At 53.8% G+C, this 18,110-nt stretch overlaps 1 protein-coding gene across 2 annotated transcripts; it reads left to right on the top strand.

Moving 5' to 3' along the window:
* The first annotated feature begins 1,412 nt into the window (after positions 1–1,412).
* Positions 1,413–12,941, top strand: LOC112991959 (nuclear receptor subfamily 2 group F member 1-A). Of its 2 annotated transcripts, XM_064502860.1 has the most exons (4): positions 1,413–1,932; positions 4,653–5,180; positions 9,867–10,054; positions 10,139–12,941. In XM_064502860.1, the coding sequence occupies exons 1-4, from the start codon at positions 1,485–1,487 to the stop codon at positions 10,145–10,147; spliced, it is 1,173 nt and encodes a 390-aa protein (XP_064358930.1). In that variant the 5' UTR covers positions 1,413–1,484; the 3' UTR covers positions 10,148–12,941. The 2 variants fall into 2 exon arrangements, with proteins under 2 accessions (XP_064358930.1, XP_064358929.1); XM_064502859.1 differs by having other exon boundaries at positions 1,414–1,932; positions 9,867–12,941.
* Positions 12,942–18,110: the final 5,169 nt, after the last annotated feature.

The raw sequence follows: 18,110 nt of genomic DNA, 5'->3' as shown, positions 1-18,110 counted from the left end.
GAGAGAGAGAGAGAACGCGTTCACATCTTAATACCGTTATTATTTTGACTATTCTTGTCTATTTTTTTATTTTGGGGGAGGGTTTTGCTTCTGGCTGATGAGTTTTTACCCGAAATACTTTTTTTAGGCAAACAAACAAAAAAGAGAACCTTTTTGGGGGCGATTTCCACCGATTCTTTTGCAACCGGCGCCGTGTGCTCTCACAGAAGAAGACGGAAGGGGCAAGGAAGAGGAAAAGAAGAGGATTTATTTATTCGACCTACTTTGGATCTCTCTTTTTCCTGCGTGTGTCATTATTATTCCCGTTCTCTATTTTTACACTTCGCCGTGAATTCGTCTCCTCTGCGAATTTAGTCACATCCGATTTTTTTTGTATTTTTTTCCTCAAAAAAAAGAGAGACAGAGCGCGAGCGAGCGAGAGCGCGAGAGAAAGAGACGCGACCGGAGCCTCCTCCGCCACCACCGCCACCGGCACGAAATCAAACTGCCTCAGCTCCCAGCCCGCCTCCACCGCGCTCCCCGGCACGGCCGCCCTGCATGGCTGACGGCGCCCTGCCCCGGACCTGGCCCCCGGACACCTCCATGCCCTGAGCGCCGGCGGCCGGCTCCTCTCCGTGCCCCCAGCGCCCGCCCGGCGCCCCCGGAGCCCGCGGCGGCGGCGGCGGCGGCGGCTGCAGCGGCGGCGGCGGGAGCCTCCGCGGCGGCGGCGGCGGCGGCGGCCGGGCCCCGGCGGCGGCGAGCGGCGAGCGGCGGCCGCGACCTCCTCCTCTTCCTCCTCCCGCGCCTCCTCCTCCTCCTCCTCCTCCTCCTCCTCCGCGCTCCGGCTTCCTCTATGTCTGCACGGGCTCCGCGCTGCTAGCGCCCGGACCGCGTGTGCGGGTGCGGGTGCGGGTGTGTGCGCGGCTGTGCGGGCGCTGCTCTGTGTGTGTGTGTGTGTGTGTGCGTGTGCGCGGGTGTGTGCGTGTGCGCGGGTGTGTGTGTGTGTGTGCGGGTGTGCGGGCGGGTGTGCGCGCCGCGCCGTGAGCCGCCCGTGTGCCCGGCGCGCTGCTCTCCTGGATGCCTCTCCCGACAGCCCTATCTGCCGTTTCTGATTTTGCAACTTGAAGCGGTGGCGGGGGGGGGCGGGAGAGGAGCCGCCGAGCGGGCCAGCGCCGGAGCGAGCGGCGGCCAGCGGCGAGCCGGGCGCTTGCCGGGAGCGGGGAGCGCGGAAGGCAGCCCTCCGTCGCCCCCGCCCCCGCCCCGCCGGCGCCGGCGAGGCAGCGAGCGCGAGCGGGGGGCCGCGGAAACCCCGGCAAAGCCCGGGCACGGCCGCGGCGGCGGCGGCGGGCGGCGGCGCGCGGGCGGCGGCAGGCGGCAGGCTCGGTGCCCTCGCTCCGCGCGCGGCCGCGGCGCCCGGCCGCCCGCCCCCCGCGCGCCCCCCGCCCCTGCGCGCGGCGGCCCGCAGCGAGACGCGCCGCTCCCCGGCACTTCCGCGGGCCCGAGATATGGCAATGGTAGTTAGCAGCTGGCGCGATCCGCAGGACGACGTGGCCGGCGGCACCCCGAGCGGCCCCAACGCCGCCGCGCAGCCGGCCCGGGAGCAGCCGCCGCAGCAGCAGGGCGGCTCGGCGGCGCCGCACACGCCGCAGACCCCCAGCCAGCCGGGGCCGCCCTCCACGCCGGGCGCGGCCGGCGACAAGGGCCCGGGGCAGCAGGGCTCGGGCCAGAGCCAGCAGCACATCGAGTGCGTGGTGTGCGGGGACAAGTCCAGCGGCAAGCACTACGGCCAGTTCACCTGCGAGGGCTGCAAAAGTTTCTTCAAGAGGAGCGTCCGCAGGAACTTAACGTACACATGCCGTGCCAACAGGAACTGTCCCATCGACCAGCACCACCGCAACCAGTGCCAGTACTGCCGCCTCAAGAAGTGCCTCAAAGTGGGCATGAGGCGGGAAGGTGAATATTTCTTCCCTACTACGCTATCGCTCTCCTGTGCCTCCATATACGTGTGTGCGAGTGTGTGAGAGAGTGTGTGTGTACATGCGTACACACACGCGCATATACACACACACACACACACACACACACACACACACATATATATATATATTTACAGCTCTCCGTGGCGATCTAGGTCTCGCTATATTTACATGCACATGTCAATCTCTCCCTGTGTCTGCACTCCATCTGGCAGCTTTGCACCAGGTTTTGTTGTTATTGTTGATGGTGGTTGGTGGTGTTTTCTTTTGCTTTTTGGTTTGTGCCTCCTGCCCTCCTCCTGCTCCTCCCCACCCCCTTCCCCAGCACCGCCACACTCGTCCCTTCCCTGCTCATTGTGCCGAGAATTTATTATTATGATCGCTCGGTAAATATTTATCATTTAGCCGCTATCTCCGCGTGTGTGTGTGTGTGTGTGCGCGCCTCTGTGTGCGTGTGGATGTGGTTTTGTCTATTGTTGGCATGAGACTGGGGGGGAGGTGGGGGGAGATGCATCCCTCTGTACGAGATGTGCCTCCATTCAGCTTCCTTCCCCCCCTCCCGCCCCATCATTTCTTTTAAAACCCGCAACGCTTCTCGGTAGATCCATTCCCGGCCTCATCTTTCCTGAAAGAAAGATGAAAGACGTGTAAGTAGGAAAGAAAAGGGGGGAAAAAGAGAGAGGGGGAAATGTGCTGCTGTCCCTGCGCTTCCCCGTGCCTCCCGTGCCCCGGCGTGTGCTTCTGTGCGAGATGTGGCCTTGTTTTCACTCCACGCGTTCAAAGGAAAGTTTGTGACTGAACCGGGTTTCTGTACTTCTGTCATTTTTTCAGCACGCTGCTCATTTTATTTCTTCATCAAACTCCACCCTCTCCTTAAAGCCTGCATACAAATTGCGATTTATAACCTATTTACCGATCCTTCTCATTTTAGCAGAATTCATAGTCCGCATCTGGCAGTGGGCTCCTCACCATTTCCAAGTGCTCCGTTATTTATTTCTTTTTCTTCTCCTTTACGAGAGTTGCTGTGGTTTTCCTTGCATTAAGGCTCATTTTCGCGTAGGAAGATTTCCTGCCCTCTTTTCTCCTCGAAATATATTTCTCGGTTTACAGTTAAAGTTTATCCGGTGACTATCGTTAAAGATGTCTTAGAGTCACATCAGCGAAACAGTCAGTTTTGCGGAGTGGGGATTACTACTGCCTTAATTGGTTTTAAAATTATATTTTATATGCCACAAGAAAAGGGATGGAGCTGCTCCAGATCTGAAAGAGCTCGCAAATATGACGACTTCATTGGTAGCTCCAGGGGCTGTTGGTAGGCGTCTGGGAAAAAAAACAAACTTAGGATTGTGCTTGCAGCTAATTGAAAAATAACTGCCAAGTTTAAAAGCAGATCGGAGAGGGAGAGGTGGGCTGGAGGGCAGGCGGAGCAAGGTCCGGCCCGGCAGACGCGGAGGGCTCGGGGGGCAACGTCCGTGCTCTGCTGACCTGGAAGAAAAGGGAAAGTTGGGAAAATGTGGCATGCTGCAAAGATGAATTATCCGTGTGCGGGTGCGTGTGCATGCGTGTGCATGTGTGTGCGTGTGTGCGTGTGCATGTGTGCATAGAAATAAGCCTGAGCAGCCGTATCTTCTCCTTAAGTTACCTTTGTTTACAAGGCATGCGGTTTAAAACGCTGGCACTGATGAAGTGAAACACACACTCACACACACACACACACACACACACACACACACACACACACACACGCTAAAAAAAACTTTGGTCAGCTTTCGGGACTCGAGGCATGCTTACGCTCTGTGTGGAGATGGTTAATGAATCCAGTGTTTTTGCAGTTGCAAGCTTGTGCATTCACTGTGCAACGCTGACTGCAGGCTTTTGCAGTGGCGACAGCGCACCAAAGATATTAATTACACCGTCCCTTTTTTTTTCCACGAATGTTTGGCTATTGTAAGTTCGGAGCTTTTTGTTTTATTTTCCCCCTTCCCTTGATAATATTTAATCTTTCTCTTCCTTTTAGCAGGGAGAACTTTGCCGGGCGGGGGAGGGGGGTCCTGTACGGAAAGCTTGCTCTGTGTAATAAAGTTAGCGGTGGGGAGCTGGGGGGCTGTGACCTGTTCCAGTTTTAAGGGTAACGATGTGATATTTTTGAAGAATGTGGCCGCATTTATTTTTATGATTTAAAAAGGAAAAAAAAAAGCATCTCAGCAGTTGACTTGTAAATCTCAGTGCTACCAGGGCAGTCGGCTGGGATGCACAACAGAGCTTGGCTATGTTTATAACAGCTGGCTGTGATTTTTAACCCCACTTTCCTACCACCCGGAGGATTTCTTTGATTTTATTTTTACGTGCGGGGTTGCCTTTTGTTGCGGGCGGGGAGGGGGCCGGGGGCGGATTTGTCTTGTTTGCCTTGGCTTTTTTTCCTTTATTCCCCCCCCCCCCGCCCCGTTCCCCTCCGCTTTTTAATCTGTGTTTATTTTGCTAAGCCTGCCCGTGGCGGGGGGCGGGGGGCGCTTGGCTGCCGCTGCCTGGGGCTGCCCGCGCCGGGGCGGTGCGGGTCGGCGCCGGCTCCGCGGCCGCGGCCGGCGGGCGCGGGGGGCCGCGGCGCTGCGCGGCGCGGCGGGCTGGCGGCGCGGCCGGGCGATGCCTGCCGGCCTCCCGGATGCACATTTCCTCTGCTTCTCTCCTTCTTTCCGTCAGCGGTTCAGCGAGGAAGGATGCCGCCCACCCAGCCGAACCCGGGCCAGTACGCGCTGACCAACGGGGACCCCCTCAACGGGCACTGCTATCTCTCGGGATACATCTCGCTGCTGCTGCGCGCCGAGCCCTACCCCACCTCCCGCTACGGCAGCCAGTGCATGCAGCCCAACAACATCATGGGCATCGAGAACATCTGCGAGCTGGCCGCCCGCCTGCTCTTCAGCGCCGTCGAGTGGGCCCGCAACATCCCCTTCTTCCCCGACCTGCAGATCACCGACCAGGTGGCCCTGCTGCGGCTCACCTGGAGCGAGCTCTTCGTGCTCAACGCCGCGCAGTGCTCCATGCCGCTGCACGTGGCCCCGCTGCTGGCCGCCGCCGGCCTCCACGCCTCGCCCATGTCCGCCGACCGCGTGGTGGCCTTCATGGACCACATCCGCATCTTCCAGGAGCAGGTGGAGAAGCTCAAGGCGCTGCACGTCGACTCGGCCGAGTACAGCTGCCTCAAGGCCATCGTGCTCTTCACCTCAGGTGAGCGCGGGCGGCGGGCGGCGCCCCCGGCCCGGCCCGGCCCGGCCCGGCTCGGCCCGGCTCGGCTCGGCTCGGCTCGGCTCGGCCCGGCTCGGCCCGGCCCGGCGGCGCGCAGGGCCGGGGGCTCCCGCGGCGGGCGCGGGCGCGGGCGCGGGCGCGGGCGCGGGCGCGGGCGCGGGCGCGGGCGCGGGGGGGAGCCGGCGGCTCGGCTCGGCTCGGCTCGGCTCGGCCGCGGAGAGGGGGCACCGCGCACGCGGCTCCGAAACGCCGCGGCCCCCTGGGCGCCCCGAGCGGGGGGCGATGGGGGCGCGGGCGCCGGGCGCCGGGGGCTCCTCGGAAACGCGCTCGAGCTCGGGAAAATACCCAACAACGTAACAGGAGCAGGAAGTCGGAGGGGGCCCGTCCCAGCCCGGAGATAAATCTTTCCGCCGCGCGAAACCGCACAAATATTGGAATTTTAACAGATTGCCTAAAAAAACAGCAAATTAAGTGGAGGCGGTGGAAACATGCGTGCATGCATGTTAACAATTTTTCTTATGATAGATGGTTCAAATTAACTAGCAGGAAAGTGCATTAACATCGCCTTTGAAGTGCTCTGGTTGTAGCCTATAAGAATATAATGCATCTTTTATTATTATAACCTGCGCGAGAGAAATTTATAAACATCAAAGACGAATGATATGGAGGAAACGTAGGAAATAGAAACAAGGCGAGATAAGAAGCCTCGCAATGTCACTTTTTAATTATTATTCTAATTATCGCCGCGATGGGGCTAATTGCCACTTTTGGGGCTGGTTTGTTTTTCTTTTTTTCTCTTTCCTCCCCTTTCTCTGTCGTGTTTCGGTTCCTTCTCTTTTTTGTTATTAAACTGACCTTCCGAGCTGCTAATAAATAAATAGTTCCAATAAATCTGACTTAAAACTAGGCCGAGGCAAAATTAAAAGCATTCCTGAACAAAGATGGCAAATCGTTCAAAGGCCTTGTTTAACAGTAAGCAGTTTATAATCCATCAATATTTGTTGCCTTTCATGCATGAAAAATAGTATTTACATTGTATTAAAATGACTCTTAAATTTGCACAATATTGTAATGTAGCAAATGTAGTATTAATATCGATTTGAACATCAGATAATTTATTTAGACAGGAGTATCTAATTTGTATGCAGGGTGGTCGAAGACATGTACTGTGACTGCCCCCTTTTACTTCCAGTGCAAATGCAGTCTTAGTGTTGGAGGGAATATTTCTTTGCAGAGGATAAAGTGCAGATCTTAAAACAAATGGAAGATTTACTGAATAGCCAGCTCGACATTTTAATGCATTTTATCTTAATAAGTCTTCTTGATGGAAACATGTTTTTCAAAAGTGACAAAGAGACCTGGCAGCATTTATCAGGCTGATTTAACTCCAGAGCCTGCCTGCAGCCTTGCATACTTTCCATTCCCATTCATTTCAGGATGTTCATCAATAAATAGGGCCAATCTGGGAGAACCCTCCTGTTTTCAGACCCAGCTTCAGGAGATTATGCCTAAATAGCGAGAGGCTGGACTGGGTCTGAGCGCTTCTCTCCGCAAAAGGTCCCAGGAAGGCGGTTGCCCCAGATGAGGACACTTTGGGGGGATTCCCCCCACACACACACACTTTCTCTTCTTTTCTTCTTCTTTTACCTCCCTCACACGATCGACCTCGGCCAGAAATGTAGCTAGTGGCTTTAGAAAAGCATTTCATTTCCATGTATTAAAAGCAAACGTAATAATTAAATGTTTAGTAGGGGAGAAGCCGCGTCCCACAACCGCGCAGAGCCTGGATGGAGCTGGGAAAGGGAACAATAATATTATTTTGGAGCAGGATCGCGTGGGGCATCTCAGAAAATGGAAATACAGCTGTCAGGAGTAATCTCCCCCTTCCCCTTACCCCCATCCACACATTTCCACTTCTGACTAAACTTGTTTTGATTGCTTAGCCAGAGGGGAATTCATGGGAAGCCTTTCTCAAAGTCATCCAACTTTTAAACAAACTTTGACTGATGGAAAAGACATTTTTAGGCATATTGTCCTAAGTCCTTCGCTGAGGACTAAGTATTTAAAGCTGGCATGGGTTTCTCCTGTTGTGGTTTTTACATTTGGGCTCCGGATAGTATATTTAATCCGGAAAATTCTGGAAGCCATCCAAAGACTGGGTCATGACCCAAAACCTGCTGCTTTCTTGCTTCTTCTTCTTCTCTCTTTTTTTTAAACGTTATTAGTTCATACACTTACCTCTTTCTTGTAATAAATAAATGTTTCCAGGAAAGGACCAGGCTAGATAACATAAATCCAATAAATCTATTTGCAGCGCAATAAGAACTTTGATTTCTAGTTAGATGCCAGCTGATTACACCTATATTTTCTGAACACTAAACTCTTCTGAACGCGTAACATGAAATACATTCCCACTACTACAAAGGGGAAGGCTGGAGTGTGCTGAACAGTAATGGTTATTTATTTACATAATTTCTTTTCCATAGACTGCAGGAAGAAATATAGAGCTTTCCCTTATTGACACACTGCCACATAAAAAAGTGAGGCGCACAGAATTTTCACATTGCCCCGCTTTCTTAGATGGGGTAATAATTCACCTTTGGTAAACACGTATTGCATTATTTTTTCCATGGATCACTTCCATGGATCCCACCTCTCTGGAATGAATAATCTACTTGAGCTTTGCATCCTTTAATTATTATTTTTAATCCCGTTTTAAATGGAGAATTAAGCTACCACCACCCCCCACACCAGCTTTAAGGATGCGAAAAAAATCCAAATAAACGCATATGCCAGACCATTTAAAATAATTAAAGCTCAATAGATATTATCGGCGTGAGAAAATCCTAAGCGTTTGGAAATGTAACACAAAACCCAAGACGCATTTTTCTCTCCCTTGCTGTCACCTTCCTAGCAAGTAACTCACTCATCTACACTGTCCAGTGACCTGCAGTATAGGTGCACCTATCGTAAACATCTGATAAATATTTTACTAACCTTAAGGGTATGACATATGGGGCATAAAGAAAAAAAAGCCCTGCTAGGGTGTCAGTAAAACCCTTTCATATTGCATTGTTTGGAAGTTGAATAGGATCCTAATGCATAATGGGCAGATAATGCATGTAAAATAGCAAGATATATGTAAATATGGAGTGTGATTTGTGGCAATCAACATATGAACAGGCCTGTGGTTCTGGTATATGTTGGAAACAAGAGCAGGCCTGTGCTTTTGATACATATATATGTTGCAACCTGGTGCTTTAGATGTTGCAAAATATCGTTGCATTAAAGGTACAGTATGGATTAGCAGAACAGCCTGGCTCAGAAAATTGTATATCTGAGGGATGCCAAGTCCACAGCTCAGGTCAAAGGTTCCTTTCTTCAGAAGTTCTTGAATTATGGCTTGTTTTATTTGTATTTTTGCTCGAGGCCATAGTATTGTAGATGAAGGTGTTCAGAAATCTTTGTAAAGCCGGTTCTTGATATAGAAAGACATAAACTTCAAAAATGCAGATGCTACAGATTTTTGCTTTGAATAATTTGTTGTGTCTTTCCAGGGTCGTAATTCTACATTCACAATTTTGTAATGTCCTTTTGGGGCCATTAACATGCATTAATTCATATACAGATCTATATATTAGCAAAGTCTGGCTTTGATCTATATTAAACCGCACTGCCGGCTGACTGCCTCCCTGTGATCCTTATGCTTTTTTAAATATTTATTATTAATCCGCGAAACAATGTGGATAGGTGAACTATGGAGGCAAACCCGCCACGTTTCTGTGGCTGTGGGTTCATTTGCTGCGTGAGTCTCTTGCTGAGCAGCCGCTGCACAATTATCCTCTGTTTGGGGTTATGCCCACGCAGAGATAGGGGGGGGGTGTGCGTACAGACATGCAGAAGCATCTCTCTCTGTATATGTGTGTATATGCCTCTGCACACATACACGCACAGGCGTGCAAATATGTAAACGTAGAGGTTTGCAGGGCTCCAGGCTCTGCTCTCAGGTCGGTGTGCCTTTGCCTAGCTGGTGCCGTTCCGCAAGGTGCGCGGGCCGTAGCCGCAGCTCCGCAGGGGAAACGCGCCGGTACGCGCGGGCTGCGCCTCTGGCCGCGCCGAGGCCGCGCTCCCCCGCGGCCGCCGCTCGCAGCTTTGTGTCGGGGAGCTGCAGCTGCCTGGCGCGGCCGGCGATGCGGGCGCGCTGCGCCGGGCTGCTCCGCGGCCTGCGGGGCTGGGAGCGGTGCGCGGCCGCGGCCCCAGGCGGGGACGGGCGCACCCGCCTCCGCGGGGGCTCGGCGGGGGGCCGCGGGCGCTGCGCGGCGCGGGCCTCTGCAGCCATGCCACCACGCTCGCCGCGTGCGCGCACCTTGCCTCCCTCATTGCCTGACCCCTCCCCGCCCCCGGCCTTTTTCTTGTGGTTGCTTCCCGCGCCCGCCGGCGGGCGGCGGCGGCGGCGGGGGCGCGGGGCGGCGCGGGGCGGCGCGGGCGCGCGGGCGCGCATCCCCCGCGGGCGCGCATCCCCCACGGGCGCGGGCGCGGGCGCGGGCGCGGGCGCGGGCGCGGCGGGGCGCCGCACTAACCGCTTGCCCCTTGCCTCCCCGCCGCCGCGCCGCGCCCTGCCCTGCCCTGCCTTGCCGCCGCGCTGCCGCGTGTGCGTGGCCCGCGCAGACGCCTGCGGCCTGTCGGACGCGGCGCACATCGAGAGCCTGCAGGAGAAGTCGCAGTGCGCCCTGGAGGAGTACGTGCGGAGCCAGTACCCCAACCAGCCCAGCCGCTTCGGCAAGCTGCTGCTGCGGCTGCCCTCGCTGCGCACCGTCTCCTCCTCCGTCATCGAGCAGCTCTTCTTCGTCCGCTTGGTAGGTAAAACCCCCATTGAAACCCTCATCCGAGACATGTTACTGTCTGGGAGCAGCTTCAACTGGCCTTACATGTCCATCCAGTGTTCCTAGAGCCCGGCCCGCACCCCCGGTACGGACACTGCGGAGCGGCACAGGCGGGAGCGCACGCACCGAGGGGCAGTTGGGGTGCAGGGGGGGCCCGGGACGCGGGCGGGCCACCAAAGACCCGATCCCCGAGGGGGATCACGCGCGTGGCCGTGTTTGGGAGGCAGAGAAAGGACCTGGTGTCTGTGGAGGTTTTTGGAGAGGAGGAACAACAACAACAAAAAAAAAGACAAAAAGCAAAAAAAAAAAAAAAAAAAAAAAAGAGGACCGAGGGGATTTTAATAAAACCAGAAGGAGAATAATGGATCTTCCAGGATTTATTGAGGACTGATGTGGATATATTCTGTACAGAAACAATCAGACAAACAAAAGCGCTGGAGCCGAACTGAACCTTGTGTAGAAAGCAGAACAAACAAACAAACAAGAAACCCCACACGCAAACACTTACCACGAACATTGTTACTCATTTTGTAAGATATTAGTCTTTATTTTCATTTTTTGTAAAACTTAAAACATCGTATGCGCATAAAGGAAAAAAAGAAACAAGAATTAGGGGAAAATAACATTTTCCAAATAATTATAAAAAATTGTCCTGTGTCTATGTATCTATATCTGTTTTGTATTTTTTTCTGGTTCCAAACCAGGTTTTCTGTGATTCTATACTAATAATTTTTGATATAACCCTTTGCTTCTTATAATGAGTGCGATATATGTTGTCGAAGCTGTTCTTCAAGAATTAAAATTGAAGTGAGAATTTAAACAAAAATAAAAGAATTTAGCAAAAAAAATCAACTTATCACCCCACAACCCATGAGTCTTGTTGCTTGAAACATGCCAACAGTTCACCGAAAAAAAAACCCAAAAATGTACTCCCTCGATCTTTAACTACTATACTGGCGTTGGAAGGGAGAACTTAAAAATGCTTGTTAGGGGAAACAAAGTTGTATAAACCACGTGATGTTCCAAAACTGACTTGACTGTGGGAGTTCAGGGCTGAGTTGTCGAGGCCTAGGAAGAGACGACTGGAGACAGAGGCAGCGCAGTGCCGTAGGTGAACTCACCCCGCCTGGGCTGTGCTGTAGACGTTTCGCCACGGTTTACGTGCGTGTCGCCCTGGCCTGCACGTTTGGAGCCACCTTTTCCCGTCAGCCGGAGTTTCTGCTGAGTTCACACCCGGCTGTTTCCCTGTAGCGTTCATGGCACGGACTGCAGTCGCTGTGCGCTGCCCTGGCCGTGCGGAGGTGCCCAGCGCACGGCGTGCCGCGGTCACGGCTCCGGTTGCTCGCTTGCTACGGGCTTGGTGGTCGGGGGGGCGGTTTCTTTCCCCAGGGAGTCGAGGACCGGGAGCGGGTGCTCTGAGCCGTGTGCCTGTGTGTTGCGTGGGCTGTGGGCTGACAGACCGCCCTTGTCCCTCGCTCCGGCCACCGCTGCGTGCGAGCAGTGTTCCCAGCCCGGTAACACCGAAACCTGCCCGGGGGGTTGCTCGTCGCGGGGGAGCGAGCGCGGTCCGTGCGCGCTGGGCTGCGCGTGTGGGTGCGCACTGCGGCCGTGCACACCACACGGACAGTGACTGCGTGTGCGCACACCCCATGTGAAGCACTGTACCTACAGCAGGAACCGGAGATGTGTGCCAAAAGCCCTGTATCGTTGGGGTTTGGTTTTTTTGTTTTTTTTTTTTTTTTTTTTTTTTGTAAAGAAAATTAAAAATCGTTTCTGTAATGGAGCTCCTTTGAAGGTAAAGGCTTCACAATGCTTCTAGCTGGTGGTGCAGATCTCTGTAACAGCTTTCAGTGCATTAATGTTTTATAGGATCTGAGACGGAGCTGTAAGAACACATACTACCAAGGGAGCTCTTTCTTAACGTATTAATAAAGCTGGATCTTTAAAAATAACATTCCCCCCCACACGCAGACACCTCCTGCGCCCTCCAAACAAACCCGGATGAGGCAGGCTTTTCAATTTGTGGAGTCATTGGCAATGTTTTTCTTTTAATTTGCTGTCCTCCATACTCTCCAGATTTTTTTTTTTTTTTTTTTTTGCATTAACAAGATCCTTCAATCCAACCCGCTTGGGGTTTTTAATATTCTAGGCGCAGCAGATCCGAGGCGAGAGCAGCTCTATACAGTAGGCTCTTATAGCTGGATAATCAACATCGCGAGCAGATCCTCTGTGGGGGGAGAGGCCATTTCGGTGGGGAGACGCGGCCTGTATTCATAGGTGCTGTAGTGGGGGGGCTGGCGGCTTCAAACCTGGGCACACAAGGACGGAGATCAGCACCTCCCCGCCCGGCTCACACGGACGCTACATAGGCGACAGCTTTGCTGCTGGCAGCGGCCGCCCCCCCACCCCCCCCACCCCCGGCGGAGGGGTCCCGGGCTCCCGGCGCTGCCGGGGGGGCACCGAGGCGCCCAGCCCCGGGATGTGCTCGGGCAGCTCCTCGGCGTTGCCTGTCGGTGGGGCGGGTGACTGGGGACCCAGCTGGACTAGCGGTAGAAAAAAGCGGGGGGTGGGAAGGGGGGGAAAAAGGAAAATAGAAAAAAAAAGAAAAAAAGCTCTCGGTTTCTTCCAATGAGATGTAAATATATTCATTACAGTGTTATCCCACTGATGAAAACAGATAAACTTTTTCGTAGGTCAGAAACGTATTTTTCAATTAATTTTCATATTTATGAATAATAATAATCCACCTATTGCCAAGAAACTTGCAGGTGTAGAGGAGGTGTACGAGATGCACTTATTTTCATGTATGTGCCTAGAACGAAGTGTTTCAATCCCTTATTAAACTTTGCTTATAAGACGGTATTGTGTTCTGAAGTGTTAAATATCCAGTCTCTGTTGTGTTCGTGGATGTTCTCCTTTGCCACGCTCCAAGCTCTCGGGCATCCATACAGTGGCTAAAAATATTGTATGATCTTGTCACCAAACACTTTATGCTAAAAATGTGAATGTGGAGAGGGGCCAGGTCCCCCGCGTAAGTTTCTGCTGACTTGTTCTTACCTACAATATACTGTTTTAAAACCAACTCCAGTTAAATCTCTCCTGCCTTGTTATCGCGGCCAGCCCGCCGCCGCGCTCCGCGGCCGCGCCGCCCCCGCGCCCCCGCGCCGCTGCCCGCGCCCGCGGACTGCTGCGCCTGCCCCGCCGGGGGCTCGCTAAGCGCTCGGGCAGCACTTCGAGGGGGAGGAAAAAGGGGCTGGGGGGGGGAAAGGCGAGGAAAAAGGCCACGGCGGCGCCCGCTGCGCGGCCCGGGCAGCGACGCGGCTGGTGCCGCCGCTGCGCTCCGGCGAGCGACCCGCGCCCAGGCCCCCCCGAGCTGCACACTGCCCGGCCCGCCCCCCCGCCGCCCCCCCAGGCCTGCTCCGGGCACTCGGTGCGGTACGTGGATGGTAGGTGCAGGGGGTCGCGGGCGGCCGGCCTAGGCGCGGAGGCCCTGTGCGCGGGCGGCCGCGGAGGTCCCGGCCGGGTCCCCCCCACCCCGGCCGCGGCGGTGCGGGCTCGGCCGCCTCGCCCTGCGGGGGGAAAGCCGCCGCAGCGCCGGGAGGGCAGAGGGAAGCCCCGGCCTCTCTCGAGCCCCCCGAAATTAGTCGGGATTTAAAAGGGGAAAAAACGCAAACCGAACCCAACCTCCACCGTAAGTGACCTTTTTCATTGCACACTTAACACCACTAAAAGCGGCGAGCTTAATAATGAAGCGGGGTCGCCTATATGCAAAAAAAAGAAAAAAAGAAAAAAAAAACACCTCTTCTACTACCAAGTAAATAATGGGTCTTATACGGAAAGCGTTTTATCGAATGCCTGTGGCTTGGGGTCATTTTAAGTGACAGCAAAAGTAATACAAGAAAAGTACATTCTACTTTGTTTCATGCGAAGGAAACTCCGTCTGGCTCCCAACACAAAGAGAAATACATATTTTAGCAGATGGAAAGGGCTTAATACAAAGTCTCTGCCTTTTTTTAAAAATTACCTGTGACATATGAAAGTCAGACGTTCCCTTTTCAGCAAAAACACTCACTGAGCGTCTGAGAACTTTAACTCCTTTGAAGTAGATTTAAACTGTTGTGGATGTAGACACAAGCTCCGCTTATAAATCAGAAGGGGATCTCGGGGAAGGTGCCCCCGAGGAGCTGCCAGGCGAGCAAGCCTGCACTGCAGCCGTCTCGCAGAGCAGCCCTGCTGGAGGGGACGGACGCACGGACGGACAGGCGGACGCGGCTAGGCTGCGTGTCGCAGCTCCGCCACCAGCGATGAAGGGCTCAGACACCGAGAAACAATGTCCCTAATGACACGGGCACGGCTATTACCCGGACTGTGCATGTGCTTCCTCCGGTTTCATGCAGCATTTTGACTACTCAAAGGGTTAGTTTTTGAGTCCCGGAATAGCGTTTTTAGCAGACCCGATCCTTAATCCTGTCTACTTTGAGCTTTATTGGGAGAGATGAGGCTCGGTCTCCCCCTCTTCCCACTTCTTTCCCAGTTTCTTTCCACCGGCTTGGGGCTAATTTTAGAAACGGCATGATCTCCACAAAATGTATCTATATATTTGTTTTAAAAGGCTCCTTTTCTAATTGGCTTCACAGTCAGTGACTTTGACGTGAGATTCCCCCCACCCCCCGCCTTTCTAATCCCCAGCGGGTCAGAGCAGCCGAGGATGAGTGTTTTGCAGTGATTCCGGGGCGCAGTAAGGGCGATAAATAAAAGCATTTCCAAGCCCCCGCTCGTGGTTGCCACCAAGCCCTGTGCGGCCGAGCCCTGCCCTGCTGCCGTGCAGCCGGCCGGGCTTCCCAGCCCAGGTGGCCTGGGGGAGTCCTTACGCGAGAAGGTTTGAGGGCCAAAAAAAAGAAAGAGAGAGGGAGAGACAGAGAAATAAAAAGGAGGAGGGAGAAGGAAGGGAGGAGGAGAGCGAGAGGGGAGATCTGAGAATACAAGTGGAAACTAATAAAACTCTTGTTAAAGTGCTTGCTCAGGATCCATGGCGTCACCAGGTCTTTTACTTAGGAAGCCACAGAGTTTTATTCCTAAATGAGTTAAAGAGCCATTTACCTCTGTCGTGTTCTATTCATCAAGCCACAAGTCGAGAGTCCCTAACATGAAACTATTTGTTTGCTTACACAACCAGCTGGGTGCAATTTCACGTCTGAGATATCTATCTGAAAGCGCCTCTCATTTATTATCCTTACTTGTCAGCGAATCCATTTTCCAACTTTTTTTTTTCCCTTCTTCATTCATTGAAGGCTTTGGGCTTAAATACTCCCTTAATATTTCAGCACCTACCCCTTCTCCCTTCTGATCGCACAGGACATTCAGCGCCAAATAGCTGGAGAATAAGGCGGAAACTGCAAAGATCACAAAGGCGACCACTGGCCAAGGTGACTCCCCTATTACGGCTCCTGCCCCCCTCTCCCTCCCTCCCTCCCTCTCTCTTTCTCTTTTTCTGAAGGCCTCAGTGATGACTGGGATTTTTTTTTCCTTTTCTTAAGTGTGTCTAAGATCGCGCTGGACATTTTGCCGTGGCTGCTCCGGTGCAAGGTGCAGCCACCTGAAAAAATAAAATACAATAAAATGAAATAGACCTGGTGGGGGGGAGGGCGGCCCCCGCCCTGCCACTCGGGCGGGCGGGGCGGTGCCCGGCGCTGCTGCGGGGGAGGCGGCCGCGGGGGGGGCCTCACCCTGGCGCTCAGGGCGGTGCGGGCCGGGGGCCCGTCCACACCGAGGGCGAGGAAGAGCGGGGGGATGTCAGGGTCTTTTCTCCCACCCCGCGTGGTTTCCACTAGAAATACAAAGACACAACGTGAAACGGGCCCAACCGGGTTACAAATATAATTGCGGGGAAAGAAAACAATTAACAAAGGGGACAGTGGGAAATTGTATCTCCCCTCCCTTCCCTTACCCCCGATTTTGAAAAATCAGGATAATGTGAGTAGTGTTTCAAAGCAGGACCGTCTGGCTGACAAGAGACTCACTGTTAGTAATCTCAGTGATGGCTGTATAATAGTGTATATACATCTCCTTGTCTGCGGAACCCTCCATCAAGCTTAAAGCAATGGATCGAATCCAAAACTACAGGGTATAAAATATCTCCAGTTGTTAAAAAAAAAGAGGAAAGAAAAAGAGAAAGGCTAGGAAAGGAAGGGAGACCGGCTCCTCGGAGGAGAGGCAGGCTGGTAGCTGTGAGCTATCCTATTGTGTTGATTTAGGAAGACATTTGCTGTATATAACGTTTAAGGCTGGTAATATCATTGCTCGGCCAAATAAATAAAGCATTGGCCAAACCGTGAGGTCACTATCGATCCCTGTGCTCGCCGAGAAGTGAGACGTGTGTGTGTGTGTGTGTGTGTGTGTGTGTGTGGCTCGGAGACCCCGAGGTTGTGTGTGCGTGTGTGTGCCTGTGCGTGTGCGTGTGTGTGCGTGTGTCAGGGCCGGGCAGCCCGCACCCGCCGCCGAGGGCTGATTAGCATTCCCTGCCCGCCCGCGGACCTGCGCTGACAACTAACAGAGATATCCAGCTCACCACTAGGCCTCCTCTCCTTTTGTCTCCAAACCTCTAAGAGAAACACATTTATCCGTGGGATCTGCACAGTGAACCTCCACTCGCTGCTCCGCAGCACCGTGAAAAACCACAGCCAAAACAAGCCAAAGACACCCCAAACCTGCCTGCTACTTCTTGGGTGGGTTCTCCACCCCCATCTTTTTTTTTCTTTTATTCCCCCTTTTCTCTTTTTCACCGGGCCGCGGAGCCGAGGGAGCTGCTGCCCTCCCTCCCTCGGCCGTGGGGCTGCGTGGGGCCCGGCGCCGCTCGGGCTCCCCTTCCCACCGCTCACCCCGTGCAGCAAGCCCGGGCTGCTCTTTTTTTTTTTTTTTTTTTTTTTTTTTTGCTTTGCCTCCTCTTTTAGCCATTCTTTTTGCTACAGCGTCAAATGTACCGGTGACTTTATTAAACAGACAGACGAGGCAATTTCTCCGTGTTTGCTTTGCTTCTGCTTTTTCCTCTGGGTTACTTTTTGGGTCAAATCTCTTTTGAAACACTGAAACCTGTTCTACACAAAGAGCCAGTGAAGGAGTAGGGACTTATATCTAAAGGCCAGAAAACTCTTTAAACTTCGAGATTTGAGCCAAACTACACTTCTGAATGGCGTTGCTGGGACTGAAGAGTCGCACAAACTTCCAGCAAAGTAGCTGCGGCTCCCTGAAGTGATAAAAAACCCTAGTCAGGTACTTTTTTTCCAGAGAGCTTTACAAATTGGTCCATGTTGACAGATGTTTGTCACTTAGTAACTTCTTTCCAAGTTTTTTTTCCTCCCTCTCCCCTCCTCTAAGCCTTCTTCCGAGCTTGCTTTGTTGTTTTAAAATATGCATGTCTCTCAGGAATGCAAGTCACGAGTCCAAACTTCGTGTCCAACCTCCCACAAGAAATGATCCTTTTATAGGGAACCCGATATGTCTCAATCTGCACTTCACTCAAAGCCTCTGGATATAGGGCACTGGTCCCTGCTCCAAAATAACTCCGCAGAAACGCCTTTCCACCTAAAAAATCCCCACGAATGACTCCCAGGGAAGAAACATAGCTCCCATCATTAAAGAAGGCAGCGGTCAGAGGGGAATGCAGCCCGGAGGAAAAAAAAAAAGAGAGAGAGAGAGAGAGAGAGAAAGAGTTTTGATTTCTTTGCTCCTTGCGCCGGGCCCCCACCGGCAGCAGGTTTATCAGGAGGAGCCGCCGCGGCGGGTGCGGGAAGCCGAGGCGGCCGCGCCGGCGGCCGGCGGAGAGGAGCGGGCGAGCAGCGCGGCCCGGCCCGGGGAAGGGTAAGTGCCCCCGGCGGGCCGAGGAGCCGGCGCAGCGGGCCCTGCCGCTGCCCTGCGCGGACGAGCCACGGCTGCAAATAGGCAAGGAACGGGGGGGCCGGGGCGCCTGGCGGCGCCGGGAGCCGCGTCCGGGCAGCGGGGCCGGCGGGGCGCAGGGGGCGTCCCGCAGCAG

This window comes from Dromaius novaehollandiae, chromosome Z, assembly GCF_036370855.1.
Source record: "Dromaius novaehollandiae isolate bDroNov1 chromosome Z, bDroNov1.hap1, whole genome shotgun sequence".
NCBI lineage: Eukaryota > Metazoa > Chordata > Aves > Casuariiformes > Dromaiidae > Dromaius > Dromaius novaehollandiae.
This window is presented reverse-complemented; position numbering and strand designations above follow the sequence as displayed.

Excerpts from the sequence above, each read along its gene's own strand:
- LOC112991959 (XM_064502859.1), top strand. The coding sequence starts at position 1,485 with ATGGCAATGGTAGTTAGCAGCTGGCGCGATCCGCAGGACGACGTGGCC. Across the intron at positions 1,933-4,652 it reads AGTGGGCATGAGGCGGGAAG|CGGTTCAGCGAGGAAGGATG; the intron begins GTGAATATTTCT and ends TCTTTCCGTCAG. Across the intron at positions 5,181-9,866 it reads CATCGTGCTCTTCACCTCAG|ACGCCTGCGGCCTGTCGGAC; the intron begins GTGAGCGCGGGC and ends TGGCCCGCGCAG.